Below are 17,084 nucleotides of genomic sequence, written 5' to 3'. Positions count from 1 at the left end.
TGACTACAGAGTGTTCCATCCCACAAAGTCAGAATATACCTTCTTTTCAGCTGCACACGGGTCATTCTCCAAAACAGACCACATACTAGCTCACAGAACATGTTTAAGTAAATGTTAAGGAGTTGAAGTTATCCCATGTATATTATCAGACCATAGTGCAATTAAACTGGAGATCAATAACAAAAGAAACTGCAAGAACTTCACAAACACATGGAAATTGAATAACACTCTATTGAACAACAAATGGGTCACAGAGGAAATTAAAGAAGAAACTAGACAGTTTTTACAAATAAATGATAATGCCAATACAACATGCAGGAATCTACGAGACACAATAAAAGCAGTTCTACAAGGGAAATTTATAGCAATGAATGCCCACATTAGGAAAAAAGTGAGCTCAGATAAACAACCTAATGCTGACTCTTAAGGTTTTAGAAAAAGCAGAGCAAGACAAACACAAAGCGCATACAAGGGAGGAAATTATAAAGATCAGAGCAGAAATCAATGCAATGGATACTAAGAGAATGATACCAAAAAAAAAAAAATCAATGAATAGAAGAGTGGGTTTTTCAAAAGAATAAATAAAATTGATAAACCCTTAGCCAACCTTATCCAAAAAAGGAAAGAAAAGGCTCAAATCTATGTGGTTAGGAATGAAAAAGGTGAAGTCACCCCAGATCCACCAGAAATCCAGAGGATCAGCAATACCAACTTCGAGAACCTGTACTCTAATAAAATGGAAAACACAGAAAAAATGGACAGATTTCTAGATACATATGAATTAGCAAAGTTGAACGAAGAAGATATAAGAATTCAAAACACCCCAATTACAATAAACTGAAACTGAAAATGAAAATGTAATTAAAAATTTACCAACAAAGAAAAGCTCAGGTCCTGACTGATTCACTGCTGAATTCTACAAGACATTTAGAAAAGAATTACTGCCACTATTCTTTAAACTTTTCAGTGAAATTGAAAGGGAAGCCACACTTTCAAATTCATTCCTGGAAGCAAGTGTTACCTTAATTCCAAAACCAGTGAAAGACCCAACCAAAGAAGAGAACTACAGGGCAATCTGCCTAATGAACACAGATACAAAAATCCTCAATAAGACACTGGCAAACAGAATACAGAGGGTCATCAAGAAGACCATACATCCTGACCAAGTTGGATTTATTCCAGGGATGCAAGGATGGTTCAAAATAAGTCAATAAATGTAATACACTATATTAACAGAGTCAAGGACAACAACTATATTATCCTCTCAATAGATTCAGAAAAAGCATTCAACAAAATTCAGCACCCATTAAAGATTTTTTTAAAAACCTGCAGAAAATTGGAATAGATGGTCTTTATCTCAACTTAATAAAGGTTATCTATGAAAAACCCACAGCCAACATCATACTAAATGGTCAGAAACTGAAAACCTTCATGGTAAAATCAGGAACAAGACAAGGATATCCACTATCACCACTCAATATAGTTCTGGAAATGTGAGCCATAGCAATTGGACAAGAGAAAGAAATAAAGGAATAAATATAGGAAAGGAAGAAGTTAAACTGTCATTATTTGCTGACAATATGATACTCTACATAAAAGACACAAAAAACTCAATGAAAAGATGTCTAGACTAAATTGACAAATTCAGTAGAGTAGTCGGATACAAGGTCAACACTGAAAAATCAATAGCTTTCTTGAACACAAACAGACTTACTGAGAGAGAAATGAGGGAAACAATCCCTTTCACAATAGCATCCAAAAAATGAAGTATCTAAGAATCAATCTAACAAAGGAAGCAAAATACCTCTACATTTAGAACTACAACACTCTGAATAAAGAGATTTAAGAGGACATAAGAAAATGGAAAGATATCACTTGTTCCTGGATAGGAAGAACCAATATAGTGAAAATGGCCATACTTCCAAAATTGTTATACAGATTCAATGCAATCCCTATTGAAATCCCAACAGTGTATTTCACAGATGAGAAAACAATCCAAAAATTCATTTAGAACCAGAAGAGATCTATAACAGCAAAAGCCATTCTACACATGGCAGGGGGTATCACAATTCCCAACTTGAAACTATACTACTAAGCCACCATGTTAAAAACAGCATGGTACTGGCAAAGAAACAGACCTGAGGATCAATGGTATAGATCATAAGATGCAGAAATAACTCCAGATATACTCAGCTACTGCATCTTTGACAAAGGAGCCAACTATCCTCAGTGGAGTAAAGATATCCTCTTTAATAAATGCTGTTGGAAAAGCTGAATTTCAATTTGCCAAAGATTACAACTAGACCCCTATCTTTCACCATGCAATAAACTAAAATCAAAGTGGATTAATGATCTAAATATTAAAACAGAAACACTAAACTTTCTGGAATATAAGCTGGGTATAACTCTTGAAGACACTGGCATAGGAAAAGACTTTATGAACAAATCCTCAGTAGCACAGGAATTAGCACAAAGAATTAACAACTAGGATCTCATCTTTTTTAAAAGCTTCTTCACTGCATTCATTAAGGAGATTGGCCTGTAGTTCTCTTTTTCAGTTGTGTCTTTCCCTGGTTTGGGAATCACTGCAAAAGAAACCTCCAACAGAGCTGAGAAAACCACAATGTTGAAAAAAATCTTTACTAGCTGTTCCTCAGACAAAGGTCTACTATCTAGAATATATATAAAGAACTCAAAATAGGGACGGGTATTTAGCTCAGCAGTTCTGCCACCTGCCTTGCAAATGCAAGGACCAGCGTTTGATCCCCGTACCAAAAAATAAAAAAATTTAAAAAAATAATAAAGAACTCAAAATGATCAGGCCCCCAAAATACAAAGACCCAATTTTAAAATGGGCATCTGAAATGAACAAACATTTCTCAAACAAGTAAAAGCAGCAAATTAAATATATGAAAAAATGTTCAACATCATTGGTCATTCAAGAGATGCAGATGAGAACACTGAGATTCCACCTCACCCCAGAAAGAATGGCTGCTAGTAAGACATCAACTAATAACAAATGCTGGCCAGGGGTGTGGGGAGAAAGGAGCCCTTCTCCACTGTTGGTGGGAGTGCAGACTGGTGCAAGCAGGGAAAATCAATGTGGAGATATCGTAAACAACTAGGATCAGAAGTCCTATTTGACCCAGCTATTCCCCTGCTGGGTATCTTCCCAAAAGAATTAAAAGAATCATACCACAGTGATATATGCTCACCCATGTTTACAGCGGCACAGTATGTAATAGCTAAAACTTGGAAATAGCCCAATTGTCCATCAGCTGGAGATTGGCTAAAGATGTGGTTTGTTTTTTTAATAAAATGGAGTACTCAGCCATAAAGAATGAGAATCTAGAAACATTTATAGCTAAGTGGATGCACATTGAGGACATACTCAAGTGAAATTAATTAAGACAAATGTGTAAATACCATATAGTTTATGTGATGTGATAAACTAAAAGTATAAATAAGGGTCAAAATGTATATATGATAGTTTGTAACAGGAAGAAAAGTTCTAAAGGAATTGGGCAAATGGGAGAGGAAGGGGAAAGGTAAAAAGGGAAGAGAAAAGGAAAAAAATGGAAACAAAGTCATTGTAACTTGGAAAAAGCTCAATTGCCCATCAGTTGGAGACTGGATAAAGACGTGGTTTTTCTATAAAATGGAGTACTACTCACACACAAAGAATGAGAAACTAGAGCCATTCATAGGAAAATGGATGCATATTGAGGCCATACTCTTATGTGAAATAAAGACACACGTGTGAAATACCGGTTTCTCTGGTGTGAAAAACTAAAAGCATAAATAAGATCCAAATGGTGTAACTGACAATGTGAAATAAGAAGAAATGGGCTAAAGGTGTAGGGGAAGTAGGAAGGGTTGGGGAAAGGAAATAAGGGAAAGGAAAAATATGAGAAAAGGAAAAAATGGAAACAAAGTCTTTGTAAATAGAGGAGGAGGAGGTAAAGGGAGGGCAGGGGTATGGGGTAAAAATGAGAACCAAGACCTATCATGTAAAGGTACAAGATCCCAATAATAAATGTAACTGTACTGTATACCTAAAATGTACCAATAAACATCTACAGACAAAAAAAAAAGTCTTTGTAAATAGGGAAGGGGGGAGGAGGGAGGGGGGAAGGGTGGCTAGGGGAATTGAGAAAAAATAAGAACCAAGGTATGTCATGTAAAGGTACAAGATCCCAATGATGCATATAACAATATTGTGTATCTAAAATGTACCAATAAGAAAAATATTTTAAAAAATAAATGACTCTTGGTGTTCATGTATAGAGCTGTTCTTAATAAATAGAAGCCTTAACAGTTGCATTTTAAAACAGAGAGGGTTTTTTTTTTTTTAACCAAAGAGAGATCATGTTCTTTCCTTGTCTTTCAAGCTGCTTCCTTGGGAAAGCATCTCATTTACTTTATTACTTTGTTAATAAACTAACTTCGGGGTTGAGAAGAATTCAGAAAAGGTAAATATCCTAGTGTCTCTCTGCCAAAGATGTTATGAGAAAAATCTAATTCAGTGCCAGTAGGTGTGTAGCAAAGTTAATGAAGTTTAATGTTTCCAGAACACTTTTAAAAATTAAAGTTTGGGGATAGTTTTACATTGTGAAAGGCTACAGTCTTTCTTGCTTTTAGATGAGGTCTCATAGTATTTCCCAGGTTGATCTTGAACTCTGGTTCCTGCAATCTTCCTAAACCAGCTGCCTGAGGAGCTAGGACCACAGATGCGCTCCACCATGCCTGTGTCTTAGCAACTTTCTCATCACTGGGACACAACGCGCAAAACTACAACTTTTAAAAAAAAAGAAAGAAAGAAAGGTTTATTTTGGCTCACAGTTTGTTGAGGTTTCACTCCACAGTCAGCTGGCAGGGCAGAGGAGGCAGCTCATGGTGCAGTGGCAGAAAACAGAGAGACGGAGTGAGCAGGGAAAGAGATACACCCTTCCACTCCATGACCCCAGGGACCTCCTCTGCCCAGACTTCACCTCCCAACATTACATTTAGCTACGAACTCATCAGTGAACTAATCCACCAGTGAGTATCACAACTCCACGATCCAACACCTCCTCAAATCCCCACCTATGAGTCCATGAAGCTTTGGGGGACTTGCAGATAGAAACTATAACACTATGCAATAATATTTCCTTTCCTTTCTTCTCATCTCTTTTTCTTTGGCCAACATTATTGATACAAGGCTCTGCTCTGAAAGCAGTAGAATGTAATTTTTCACTGTACTTGTGAAATATGAGGAGAAATTTTTATATAAATAGGATTGAGTACAATTTTGAACATTGTAGCAGATATGGGAGGGAAAAGGATTAAAATGAGCCCAGAGAAGGAGCTTGGTGGGCAGTCCTGAGTTATTTTCAATATTTCAGAAAGCCTAGAGGAATTCGGATGGTAATTTGATAGTAGGGGTTCATCACAACATAATGGCTCCTTGTACTACTCTACCATAAAGAAGGGTGAGCTTCAGACATTTCTAGCTAAATGGATTGTCCTTACAACCATACTTCTAGGTGAAATAAACTGGACACACGTTTAAATACCACATTATTTCTCTAGTATGATAATCCAAAAGTGAAGGGCCAGGGATTTGGCTCAGTGGTTCCACCACCTGCCTGGCAAGTGCAAGGTCCCAAGTTCAATTCCCAATACCAAAAAAATAAATAAAAAATAAAAAGAATTCAAAAGTGGAAATAAGGACTGAGGTGTACAATGAGTGTTAGGAAATGGGAAGAAAGTGTTCAAATGGGAAGGGGAACAAGGGAGAAAGGAAGGAAGAGACAACAAAGTGAAAATAGAAGGAAAAAATGGAAACAAAGCTTCTGTAAATAGGGAGGGGAGGGGGATTGTGGAAGGAATAGGATAAAATAAAATTTATTTTAAAAAACATAAGGAACCTTCTCCATTGTTGGTGGGAGGGCAGACTAGTGCAACCACTATGGAAATCAATATGGAGATACCTCAAAGAGCTGGGACTAGAGGTTCCATTTGACCCAGACATCCCTCTGCTGGGTATCTTTCCAAAAGAATTAAAAGAATCATACCACAGTGATATATGTGCACCCATGTTTATAGCAGCACAATCTGTAATAGCTAAAACTTGGAAACAACCCAAATGTCCATCAACTGGAGACTGGATAAAGAAGATTTGGGGTTTTTTTAATATAGAATGGAGTACTACTCAGCCATAAAGAATGAGAAACTAGAGACATTTATAGCTAAATGGATGCACACTGAGGCTACACTCTAAAGTGAAATAAATAGGACACATGAGTAAATACCAAATAGTTTCTCTGGTGTGAAAAACTAAAAGTGTAAATAAGATTCAAATGGTATAACTGATAGTGTGAAATAGGAAGAAAGTGGCTAAAGGGGAAGTGGGAAGGGAAGGGGAAAGGAAATAAGGGAAAAGAAAAAAATGTGAAAAAATGGAAACAAAGTCTTTGTAAATAGGGAAGGGTGAAGGAGGGCAGGGTTATAGGATAAAAATAAGGACCAAGACGTATCATATAAAGGTACAAAATCCCAATGATAAATGTAACTGTATTGTTTGCTTTAAATGTACCAATAAACTTAATGGGAGAAAAAAGAAAGAAAGAAAAACATGATGGGTCCTTAATTTTTACCGCTATTATGAATTTATAAAGCTAACACTGTTTATCTGGAGCCAATTGGAAGTACTGGTTGAGATTTATACACCTTTGTTTAAAAATGAGATAAATTACTATTGCAATATGATGGATTTTCTCTAAAATTATGGGATTGATGTAAGCTTAGTGGAATGATGAAAAGCTCTTTTGAAAGTTGAAAAGTTTGGCTATGATTAAAATTAAGTATGATACTTTTTAAGGTCTATATCTTGAACCAGTTAATTCATTTTAGTCTGTCAGCAAATATTTAACAAACATCTTCTATGTGCAGACTCTGCAATGGGCATTCAGGGTATGAAAACTTCGGGGCTTGTCAACTTTTTTCTGTGGACTTTTTAAAAATTGTTAGTATATGTTTGCAATACATAATAATTACACAAATAGCACACCTCCATGGACCCTTGACTTACACACTAAATTTGTTTGTGAGGGCTGGTCATAACTCAAGTTGGTTGTAAGACTGTTTTTCCCATAATAAATCATGGAAATACCTATAGTGCATTCTGAACCTCCCAAAGCACCTCTTGACTAACCTTTTCATGATTAAAAAGGATTGTATAATGTGCATAATTCACCAGAAACACCAATAATTTTCCTACTGTGTGCACCAAAAAGTTATAAAATGTACCTAGTTTACCCGAAACAACAATTCCATCCTGTACTCACCATTCAAGTTGACATCTTTGCAGGAAGGGAGGATGAAATGGAAGGTGGTTATTATGTCCCTCCCATAAGAACATCAGGAGCCTGGCTCTCTGGTGTCCCTTCTCTCCTTGGGAGAATCTGGCCCACTAGGACCTGCTTCTGGCTCACTAGATCTCAAACTTTTTAGAACTAAAAACTGGTCTACAGTTGTTTCTCTCTGCCTTTTCTTTAACACTGCTCTGTAGTATGACGTGACATTAAGAAAGTGAATGCAGCAATTGGCTTTTTCTCTGTCTGGATGGGTCTTCTCTACAAATGTTTGTAGCTCTGTCCATTGTTTCAGGATTTCCTTTATTTCAGAAGAACTTGGCTGCACTGATGGTGATACGCCCCCTCCTCATGCAGAAAGCTCCCCAGCTGCCATTCTCTGTTGCTCAGCAGAAGTTGCTAGAGTCCCCTGAGTGTTCCTCCACCAGTTCCTCAACATCACCACTGTCTACCTGCAGCCCTGTAGACCGCTACAGGGACAGTGTGCTTCTCTACACGGCCTTCAAAGTCTCTGTTCTGTATAATTTTAGGTCATACCTTCTCCCAGGTAGATCTCAGTGTCCTTAGAGAGACACTGGCCCAGGATTTCACAATTAACCCCACACAGAAAGACCAATGCTCTTGTCATAACTCAAGACTTTGGTCCTAAGTTAAACTAAAATCCTTATCATAACCTAAGTTGCTTGTATGTGAGCCAGTCGTAACTTGAGGGTCCACTGTATATTCAAAGTTTTAAGATAAAGGATACAAAATGAAAGCCAAGCTTTGTGCTGCTTTTAGTTACCTACTGAGCATTTGCAAGTTTAAGTAAAGAGTCACAGATTTTAGTAAAAAACACTTTTAAGCCCCTGATTGTCTCAGAAGCAAATACAAATTGTGTTCATGTGCAATAGATGAAGGGCCCAGGAGTTTGCTTGTCCTTTGTCCCTGTAATGGTCTCTGACTGTGTCAGGAGCACTTATACCATAGAAATTGATAAATGCTTCAAATCAGGATTGTTCCCTGGCCTCCAGAAAATGTTTATTAGCACATCACTGAATAAATGCTGGAGACAATTTTAAAAACTCCAAAGCACCAATAGCCAAATAAAAGACAAATAATAGGTAGTACAGAAATAGATCTTTTGTAAGTGGGAAGGGGATCAAGAGAAGGAGGGAGCAGGGAGGCAAGGGATGAGAAAAGAATTAATATGCACTATACACATGTACCAACTCCACATAAGGAATGTAAACATTATTTATTGCAAACATGGACTAGTAAAAAACACCGATGGAAAATAACTATCAAGTTATGGAAAACAACATGCCAAACCATCATTTCACACTAAGAGAAAAAAATTTTGCCAGCCTGAAACTAAAAACAAAAAAAAATTTTTTTTTTTTGGTTGTTCTTTTTGAGATAGAGTCTCACTGGCTGTGAACTCATGGAAATCCTCCTGTCTCAGCCTCTCAAGTGTTGGGATTACAGGTGTGTACCACTACACCTGGCCTAAAAATAGTGTGTTCACAGATATAATGCCGAAAGAAATACTGAAAGCCATATGTAATCAGATAGAAACAAAAATAAACACAGAAGTAAGGAATAAAGAAATCAGCAAACTATTCTTATATGTAAAATGTTTTAGTTGTAAAAAATAAAAATAAATAAGTAATTTATGTTTTTAAAGCAATGTGGGAGAAAACAATCAAGGGGATGTTAGAGATGCTTAACATACTAAAATTTTATATTGTTAATGAAGGGGGTAACAAATTGTTAAGCTTTGTAATAAAAACATAATTTAGCATGCTTGCAGATTCAGTGGAGATAGCCTAACCAATAATAGATTCTTAATACACATTTGCTGCATGCATCACTGAGGGAATTAAATCTGTTTTTCTAAAATTTGGAAAATACTGCTGCAAAAATATCCTAGGATTGGGCATGCATTTTGCACAAGCCCCACACAACAGTAAAACTTGCTTTTCATTATAGTCAAGAGAGATATAAGCCTAATGTTTAACATCATAACCATCAGGGGATGAAATTATGATTGCATACAATAATGATCATTTTTATTCACTTTCAACTTGTTCCATCCTTTTGCTATGTCACATCTTTATTGTGGACTCTCAAAGTCCTATTACTTCTTTAGATCTCTCAAAGTAAAATAATTCCCAATTAACTTCAGGAATCTGGTGGGGTTTGTTCATTGGGGAGGGGTGTATTTTGGTTTTTAGTCAACCATGTTCTAAGAGGTTGGAATTTTTGTCACTGCTTCTTCATTCCCATTCAAGATATATAGAATGTAATTGCCTCTGAGCCAAACACCAATGACATGAATTCCCCCAGTCTTATTCCAAATTATATGCTCCTGGATTTATTCCTTAGTAGAAATTGAAAGGAGATTGAGAGAGAAAGAGAGTTGGCGAATAGGATAGGGTGTGAGGGTGCTTTCACATGAATTTCATTAATTCTCTCGTAAGATTTTTTAACCTTCACACAGGAGATAAATTTGCCACAAGATACACCATCATTAACCAAGAAATTCAGGATAGTAGATGGAAAACACTATTTTTGTTTTTGCTTTTCTTTTCTTTTTTTAGTACTGGAGATCGAAATCTGGACCCTGCACTTGTGAGGCAGGCAGCAGAACCACTGAGCTAAATCCCCAGCCCAAGGGAAGACACTATAGCCCCACAATTGTTTTAATTCTGAGTTCCTCTAGTGAGACTGTTCCTACTTTATGATGCCTTTAATTTAGAACACTGTAATATAAAAAATCTTGCAAAGTTCTCATTGAAGACAACAGTCACTCCCTGCCCTCTCCCCCAACCAGCAATTCCTTATCAACAAGGTAACCCACCTTGCCTGGAATACTCCTGGCTTATGCTTCTTATCTGGTATAATTATTAATAGCACCTCCTTCCACACTCAAAAGCATCCCATTTTACACAATAAATTATATGGTCTTCCTCAATATGAACACACAGTTATGCTTTTCCCAGAGTAAATTTGGAGAGAAGATTAATATTATTGAGTGTTCACTTTTATTGAACATTGAACTAGAAACTGTAGAATTAATTTATGTTACATTCCAGCACCATTACAGGCAGCAGGCAAAGCTTATTAGAAGCTAGAGTTGAGGAAAGTAACGTTCATCAGCTATGAAGTAAGCCCAAGGCCATACAGTTTATGAATGGCTACGTAAAAGTCAGAACCCAGGTCTAAAGTTAAAACCACTGTTCTTCCCACAATCCCTTTTCAATGAAAGGAAAATAGACCAAATTTTACCGTCTACTCCTGTAGATTTGAAAAGTTTATCATTCCTCCTTACCACAGGTCAAGGTACCTGGCATTCACTATAACATAAATGTAGGTGACCTCAGGTGGAAAATTAGCTGCAAAGATGACCACCCACAATACCTGTGGTCCCTGCATCATGTTCTATCCAGAAGTGGTATCTGCTGCTCCTCCCTTAAATCTGGGCTGGCGCTGTGACTGGCTGTGACCAATGGATCTTACTAAAGCTGACAATGTGCCAGTCCCGGGCTTTAAGAAGACTGCCAGCTTCCACTTATGCTTTCCTACAATCCTGAGCTTCCACATAAAGAACTCTGGGCTGTCTTGATGGGAAGAGAGACCCCATGAAGAGAAGCCAGGTGAAGAAGTCTGGAGGGTAGGGAGCACCAAGGCCCAGCATGTGAGTGACCCGCAGCCTTCAGATCAATGGTACATCCGGATCAGACTCAGTCAACATGTGGAGCAGAGATAAGCCACATGTGCTGAGCCCTGCCAGGACTTCCTGACTCACAGAACTGTGAGCAATCCAAGGATACTGTTTTAAGGCACTGGATTTTTAGACAGATTTGCACTACAGCACTAATAATAACAGACACACTTTTTCCTTATTCTCTTATCTCTCACTCAACCACCTCCCAGATTCCATTCTACCTGGGTCTTTTGAGAAGCCAGAAAATGATATCCAGGTAGAAAGACTTCCCTGAAGCCAAATAGGCTGGCAGACTTGTTCCCTCCTTGCTACACTTCCACCTTGCTTTGCTTTGGATGAAATTCTAAGATTTTTCCCATTTCTTACTTTGAACATACCTTTGCCTTATAATTCTAAGTCTGCTACCATAACCAGTTTAGATCTTTCCTCAGAGAACTTAAAAACCACAGTTTTCGTATGGCTGGTTTTTAGTGTGAGGAAGACCTGCAAATGCACGTGTATACTGTATTTGTGAGCATGTATCTTTATTCATAATTTTCTGGTTCTTAACAATGTCAAAATTAAACCTAATTCTGGAAGTAGTTGAGTGATGCCATATACATGGATATCCAATCTCTTTAAATGAGTTTATAGGTGCCAACAAAAAGTGTACCAATTTCCAACAAGAATTACCTTCCAATTTTGTTTAAAAGATTCTTTAATCCAATTGGATTCATTCAGTAATCACAACATGAATATGCCACATTGACCTAAAAAGATTATTCAGTGTCCTAAGAGGCCTAAACTGTTTCCAATGGCAACCAGAGAATGAGCTTGACATCTTAGCCTACAAAAGCTGTAGAGTCCATCCATATGATGAGCCCAGCAGAGAACTGGGAGGTTTATGACATTTTAATCATTGATAATTTTGGTCGTGCTGATGAGAAGACTTTTTAATGGGAGGCACTTGGAGAGGATTTCAAGAAGAGCTGCCAAGGTAATTAAAACAGCCTAATAAATTGGTTTGAAGAATAGGCCAGGCCGTCAAAACGCCCATCAGTCTATCTGACCCAGCCCTTCGCTGGCCACCTCCATCTATTCATCAGATGTTTTCAGCCTTAATTGAAATTGACAACACAATGATGACAAAAATGTGCCGTGGCTCAAGCAATACATCCAACCTCATAATCCTCCAGATAATGTGGCACTAAATAATGAGATAAATCATTTATACCCTGCCAACTTCCTGAAAGTACTTAAAGGCAGCTTACATTTAAAAAATGAAGTCTGTTATACAAAAGTAACACAAGCTAATGGCCAGGCTCAGCCATACTAAAATGTGTAGAGGATGTGGTAAAGAAGTAGAAATTAAGCCAACTAAAATAATAAATGAAGAAACAGGGTATATTAATACAGATAATACTTTCACTATAGCATGGAGGATCAGTGGTAAGAGGGAAGAACATAATCAGTGAAACATAGAGGAGACAGGAGAAGGGGAAGGCAGAATGCCACATATTTCCTCTTCAAGCCTACATAAAATAAATGATTCTTCGGCTTTTGAGTGCATCATTTAACTTTCACAGCTATGAATGCGAAAAAAATGAAGACTCTAAGATTAAGCAACTTGCCCAAAGTCTTACAGCCAGAAACCCATAGAACAATGTGCCCAAGCTAAAGTCACCTGACTCCAAAGCCAGTGCTCTTGCTTCCCAAAGCACTTTCAATCAACAAGGAATTTTTTCAAGGTCACTGAGCAGTAAAATAAATCATTTTATGCAAAACAACTCTTTTACCAGGCCAGGGTGTTCCTGAGGGTCTATTTTCAGAGGACAAGTACAGATGGAGCAGTTTTATAGTAGTTAGGGGCATGAGCTCTGGAGAGGAAAAGAAAATATTTCAGTTCCTGTTGCAGCACTCCCTAACTTTGGCAATTCACACCTCTTGGAGTTTCAATTTCCCCATCATAAAAGTGAGAACAACCAAGCCGACTCGTGGGATGGTGAAAAGATTACATAAAATATGTAATGCTTTGGAAAGCGTTTAGCTAGAACTTAATGATGTAAGCAGTAATATTTTATTCTCACATATACACAAAGAGATATCCTTGTTAAGACAGTCATCGCTTTACTGAAATATTTACAGATAAAATACCCTACTGCCTGGGCTTTGGTTTAAAGTATTTAATTTAAGAAGGAAAGTGAAGAGGTTGCTATGTAACAATAGATTAAACAAAACCAATGAATGATGACTGTCAAAACTGGATAAATCTGGATCACAGAGTTCATTAGTTTCCTCCCTTTTTGTTAGCACATACTTGTGAAGCATAACGAATATACTCATCGTGGGGAGTTAGTACATAGACATTTCACTATCAATCCTTCCCTTCCCCTTCCATAACCAAGCTCCCCTTCCCATCTGAAAAACATCTGCCTCCCTGTTTCCTATCATTTCTTTTATGTTGTTCTTTAAATTATTTATATTTTGGGTTTATCATAGAAGAGAAACTGTGATATTGAACCTGCTGTGTCCGATTTATTTCGCTTAGTACTATGCTCTCGAAGTGAATCCAGTTTTCTACAAATGACTCAAAACTGTCCTTTATGGCTGAGTAGTACTACATTGTGTACATAAATACGCTTTCTTTACCCCTTCATCTGTTGATGGACATACAGGCCATTTCCATGAGTTAGCTACTGTAAATTGTGTGGCTATAAACACGGATATGCACATATCATTATAATGTGATTGAGTTAAGCAACTCTTTGGGGAAGATATCTAGGAATATAGCTAGATTTAACAAAATTCCTATTTTTTAGTTTTTTGAGAAATCTTCACACTGATTTCCATAGTGGGTGTATAGTTTACATTCCCATTAGTAATGCAGAAGGGTTCCCTTTTCTCCATAGCCTTGCCAGCATGTGCTGTTTTTTGAGTTTGTTTGTTTTTTTGGTACCAGGGATTGAACTCAGGTCCATGCACTTGCGAGGCAAGTAGCGGAAACACTGAGCTAAATTCCCAGCCCACTTTTTTGAGTTCTTGATGATAGCCATTCTTACTGTAGTAAGATAAAATTCCTGTGCAGAACATCCTAATAAGATTACTGACATTGAGAAATGGGAAGAAAGGAGCTAAAGGTGTAGGGAAGGTGGGACGGATAGGGGAAGGGTAAAAAGGGAAAAGAAAAAAATGTGAGATAATGAAAAGATGGAAATAAAGTGGTTGTAGATGGGAAGGGGAGGAGGGGGTGAAGGGAGGGTAGGGACAAGGGGAAAAAATGAGAATCAAGACTTGTCATGTAGAGGTACAAGATCCCAACAGTGAATGTAACTGTACTGTATCCCTAAAATGTACCAATAAACTTAATTAAAGCTGAAAAAAAAAACAACAAAACAAAACAAAACCAAATCCCTGTGCAGTCTTTTTTTTTCATAATAAAAGTGATTTTATTATTTCATTTTAAAGAGAATTCATACACCACTGATTATACAGAGGCATTTGTCAATGTACTTTTCTGTCCATTTAAGAAATCAGAATACACCACGATAAGAATTAGTAATGCCATGACAAGATCACTGGTTATTATCTAGGGTACAAATACACACTTAACTGTTTCACGCTTTATTAACCACAAAGGAAGAGTCAGCATCTTTGCCTTCGTTGCACAGCGCTGAAGCAGGAGCCTGGGAGGGCAAGGTGGCAGTTTCCTCGGCAGGAAAGGTTCATGCCCCAGAGTCCTGTCATTTTGGAAGGTTAACCCATGTTCTGTCGGTTGCCATAGCCCCGTGGATGGGTGTCCTTCCAGTCATCCCACTCCCGTGCTCTGTGGAGTACCTTCTCATCTTCTTCTTTTTCCTTTTCTTCATCCTCCTGTTGCTGAGCCACTCTTTTAAAATCAACTGATGTTGTCTTGGCTTTTCCCTGGTCTGGTAATGCTCCATATTTCCGATGCTGCTCATACCAGTCACTCACTGTCATAGTCGCCAGACTTGGATAACCAGCTCCAAATACTTTGGCTTGGGCCTTGTCACGAGTGAGTATGAAGGACTTCGTTGGAGGTCTCTCCTGAACAGATGAGTGAGAAGATGATGCCTCTCTTGAAGAGTCTCTTTCTCTCAGGATCTGTATTTCCTGGTCAATGCTTTCAATCTCTTCTAAACTGATTCCAATCCACCTCCGAAGGTGAAGGAGGTAATATTCACGGACTTGCTCATCATCTGCTTGACCACCTTCCACTGCAGATTTCAGTGCAGACAACCTATGCTCCGCTTCTTTCTTCTGCCTGTATCTCTCTATTTTAGCCTGTCTTTGAGATGCCATCACAACGAGGTTAGCATAGGCCACCGAGGGATTAGCAGTGTTATTTTCAGCTGAGTTGTTCTTGGTTTTGGGCAGCTGAAACTCTCCCACATGATAATAACGGCACTGAGTTAAGTAGTTTAAAAAATGTTCCCGAGCCTGCTGCAAATGATCTAGACGCTTGCTGGGGTTGACTTGTTTCATGGTGAGGGCTCCTTGAAACGCTGGCACCATCAGGTATTTCAGGTCGATGGAAGCAATTTCTTCTAAATCTTCATTTTGGCTGAACAAATCGAGCTGCGATAACATTTCAGCAGCCTTCTCCAGCAGGTCCAGTCCTTTGAACACTTTATCTTGGATTATCCCGGAACCGGTGGTTTCATTCACTACTTCTACTTCCTCCAGAAGCTGTTTGCTGGTTTCGAACAGCTCGGGAAGCTTAGGCAGCTGTAACCCATCTTCTGACGCTGCCATCTTGAGAGACTCCATGTGCAGTCTTGAGTTACAGTTCTCTAATGGCCAAAACTGCTGAATACTTTTTCATGTGTGCACTGGGCATTTGTTCTTCTTCTTCTGAAAAACAGCAGCTACTCATTTCAATTGTCCATTTGTTGATTGGATCTTTTGCTTCTGGAGGTCTATTTTTAGTTTTTTTATATTATCACTATTAGTCCTCAGAGGAATATCTGGCAAAAACTTGATAAGGTGGAAGTATTTAACACTATACATACCCCAGTATGACTATTTCCTAAGGAAACATTTGTATTACTTAAATATAGATAAACAGAGGGGAGAGAGAAATGGACAGATAGACACATACATAGATAGAATCAAAGAATCAAAAAACCTAACAGAAGAGAAAAAATAAATGCTCCTCTCATTCACTCAGACACAACTCTAACATAATGCAATGTTAGAATTTTGTTTATACTATTTTAAAAATCTGGAAGGGTGAAGGGGGTGAAAAGAGGGCAGGGGTATGGGGAAAAAATAGGAAACAAGATATATCATGTAAAGGTACAAGATCCCAACGATAAATGTAACCATATTGTTTGCTTTGAATGTATCAAGAGACTTAATGGAGCCGGGTGTGGTGGCACACGCCTGTAATCCCAGCAGTCAGGAGGCTGAGGCAGGAGGATCGCTGTGAGTTGAGACCAGCCTGGGCTACGTCAGTCTCAAGTACATAGAGAGACCCTGTCTCAAAAAAAACAAAAAAGGAAAAAGAAAAAAAGAAACTTAATGGAAAAAAATAAGAAAAAAAATCTGTGCACTGGGCAGGGTGGTATACGCCTATTATCCCAGCACTCACAGCGCTCTGGAGACTGAAGCAGGATAATTACAAATTTGAGGCCGGCTTGAACTACTAGTGAGACCCTGCCTCAAAATAAAATCTATGCATTTGCTACCTGAAATTAAACTGGGTTGTGAAGGCACAATCACTCACCAACTCATTTTGCCTCTTTATTCCTACCATGTCAACTGATCACTATATAGCCATGACGGGAATCCATCTTAACAATGTGGAATTTAAGGCCGGGCATGGTGGCACACACCTGTAATCCAGCACTAGGGAGGCTGAGGTAGGAGAATCGCTGTGAGTTCAAGACCAGCCTGAGTTATATAGTGAGTTCCAGGTCAGTCTCAACTACATAGTGAGACCCTGTCTCAAAAAACCACAAAAAAAAAATGTGGAATTTAATATATCTAGTTCCCATTAGCATTTTTCATCAACATGAGTG

At 38.1% G+C, this 17,084-nt stretch overlaps 1 protein-coding gene across 12 annotated transcripts in view; it reads right to left on the bottom strand.

Annotated features, from left to right (window-relative positions):
• The window catches only part of LOC104854315 (immunoglobulin-binding protein 1), a 563,742-nt gene that overhangs the window by 523,020 nt on the left and 23,638 nt on the right, over positions 1-17,084 (bottom strand). For 5 of the 12 annotated variants that reach the window (XM_010612814.3, XM_019205812.2, XM_019205813.2 and 2 more), the window contains one exon: positions 14,641-15,915. The exons of the other annotated variants lie outside the window; for them this stretch is intronic. In XM_010612814.3, coding sequence (XP_010611116.1) covers positions 14,797-15,831 — 1,035 coding nt within the window. In that variant the 5' untranslated portion in view covers positions 15,832-15,915 and the 3' untranslated portion in view covers positions 14,641-14,796. Of the gene's footprint in view, positions 1-14,640; positions 15,916-17,084 lie in introns of those variants that run through there. 12 annotated transcript variants of the gene reach the window in all.

Source organism: Fukomys damarensis, unplaced genomic scaffold, assembly GCF_012274545.1.
Source record: "Fukomys damarensis isolate Sample0158 unplaced genomic scaffold, DMR_v1.0_HiC HiC_scaffold_28, whole genome shotgun sequence".
Classification (NCBI taxonomy): domain Eukaryota; kingdom Metazoa; phylum Chordata; class Mammalia; order Rodentia; family Bathyergidae; genus Fukomys; species Fukomys damarensis.
The sequence above is the reverse complement of the archived record's forward strand: the minus strand, read 5'-3'. Positions and strand labels throughout refer to the sequence as shown.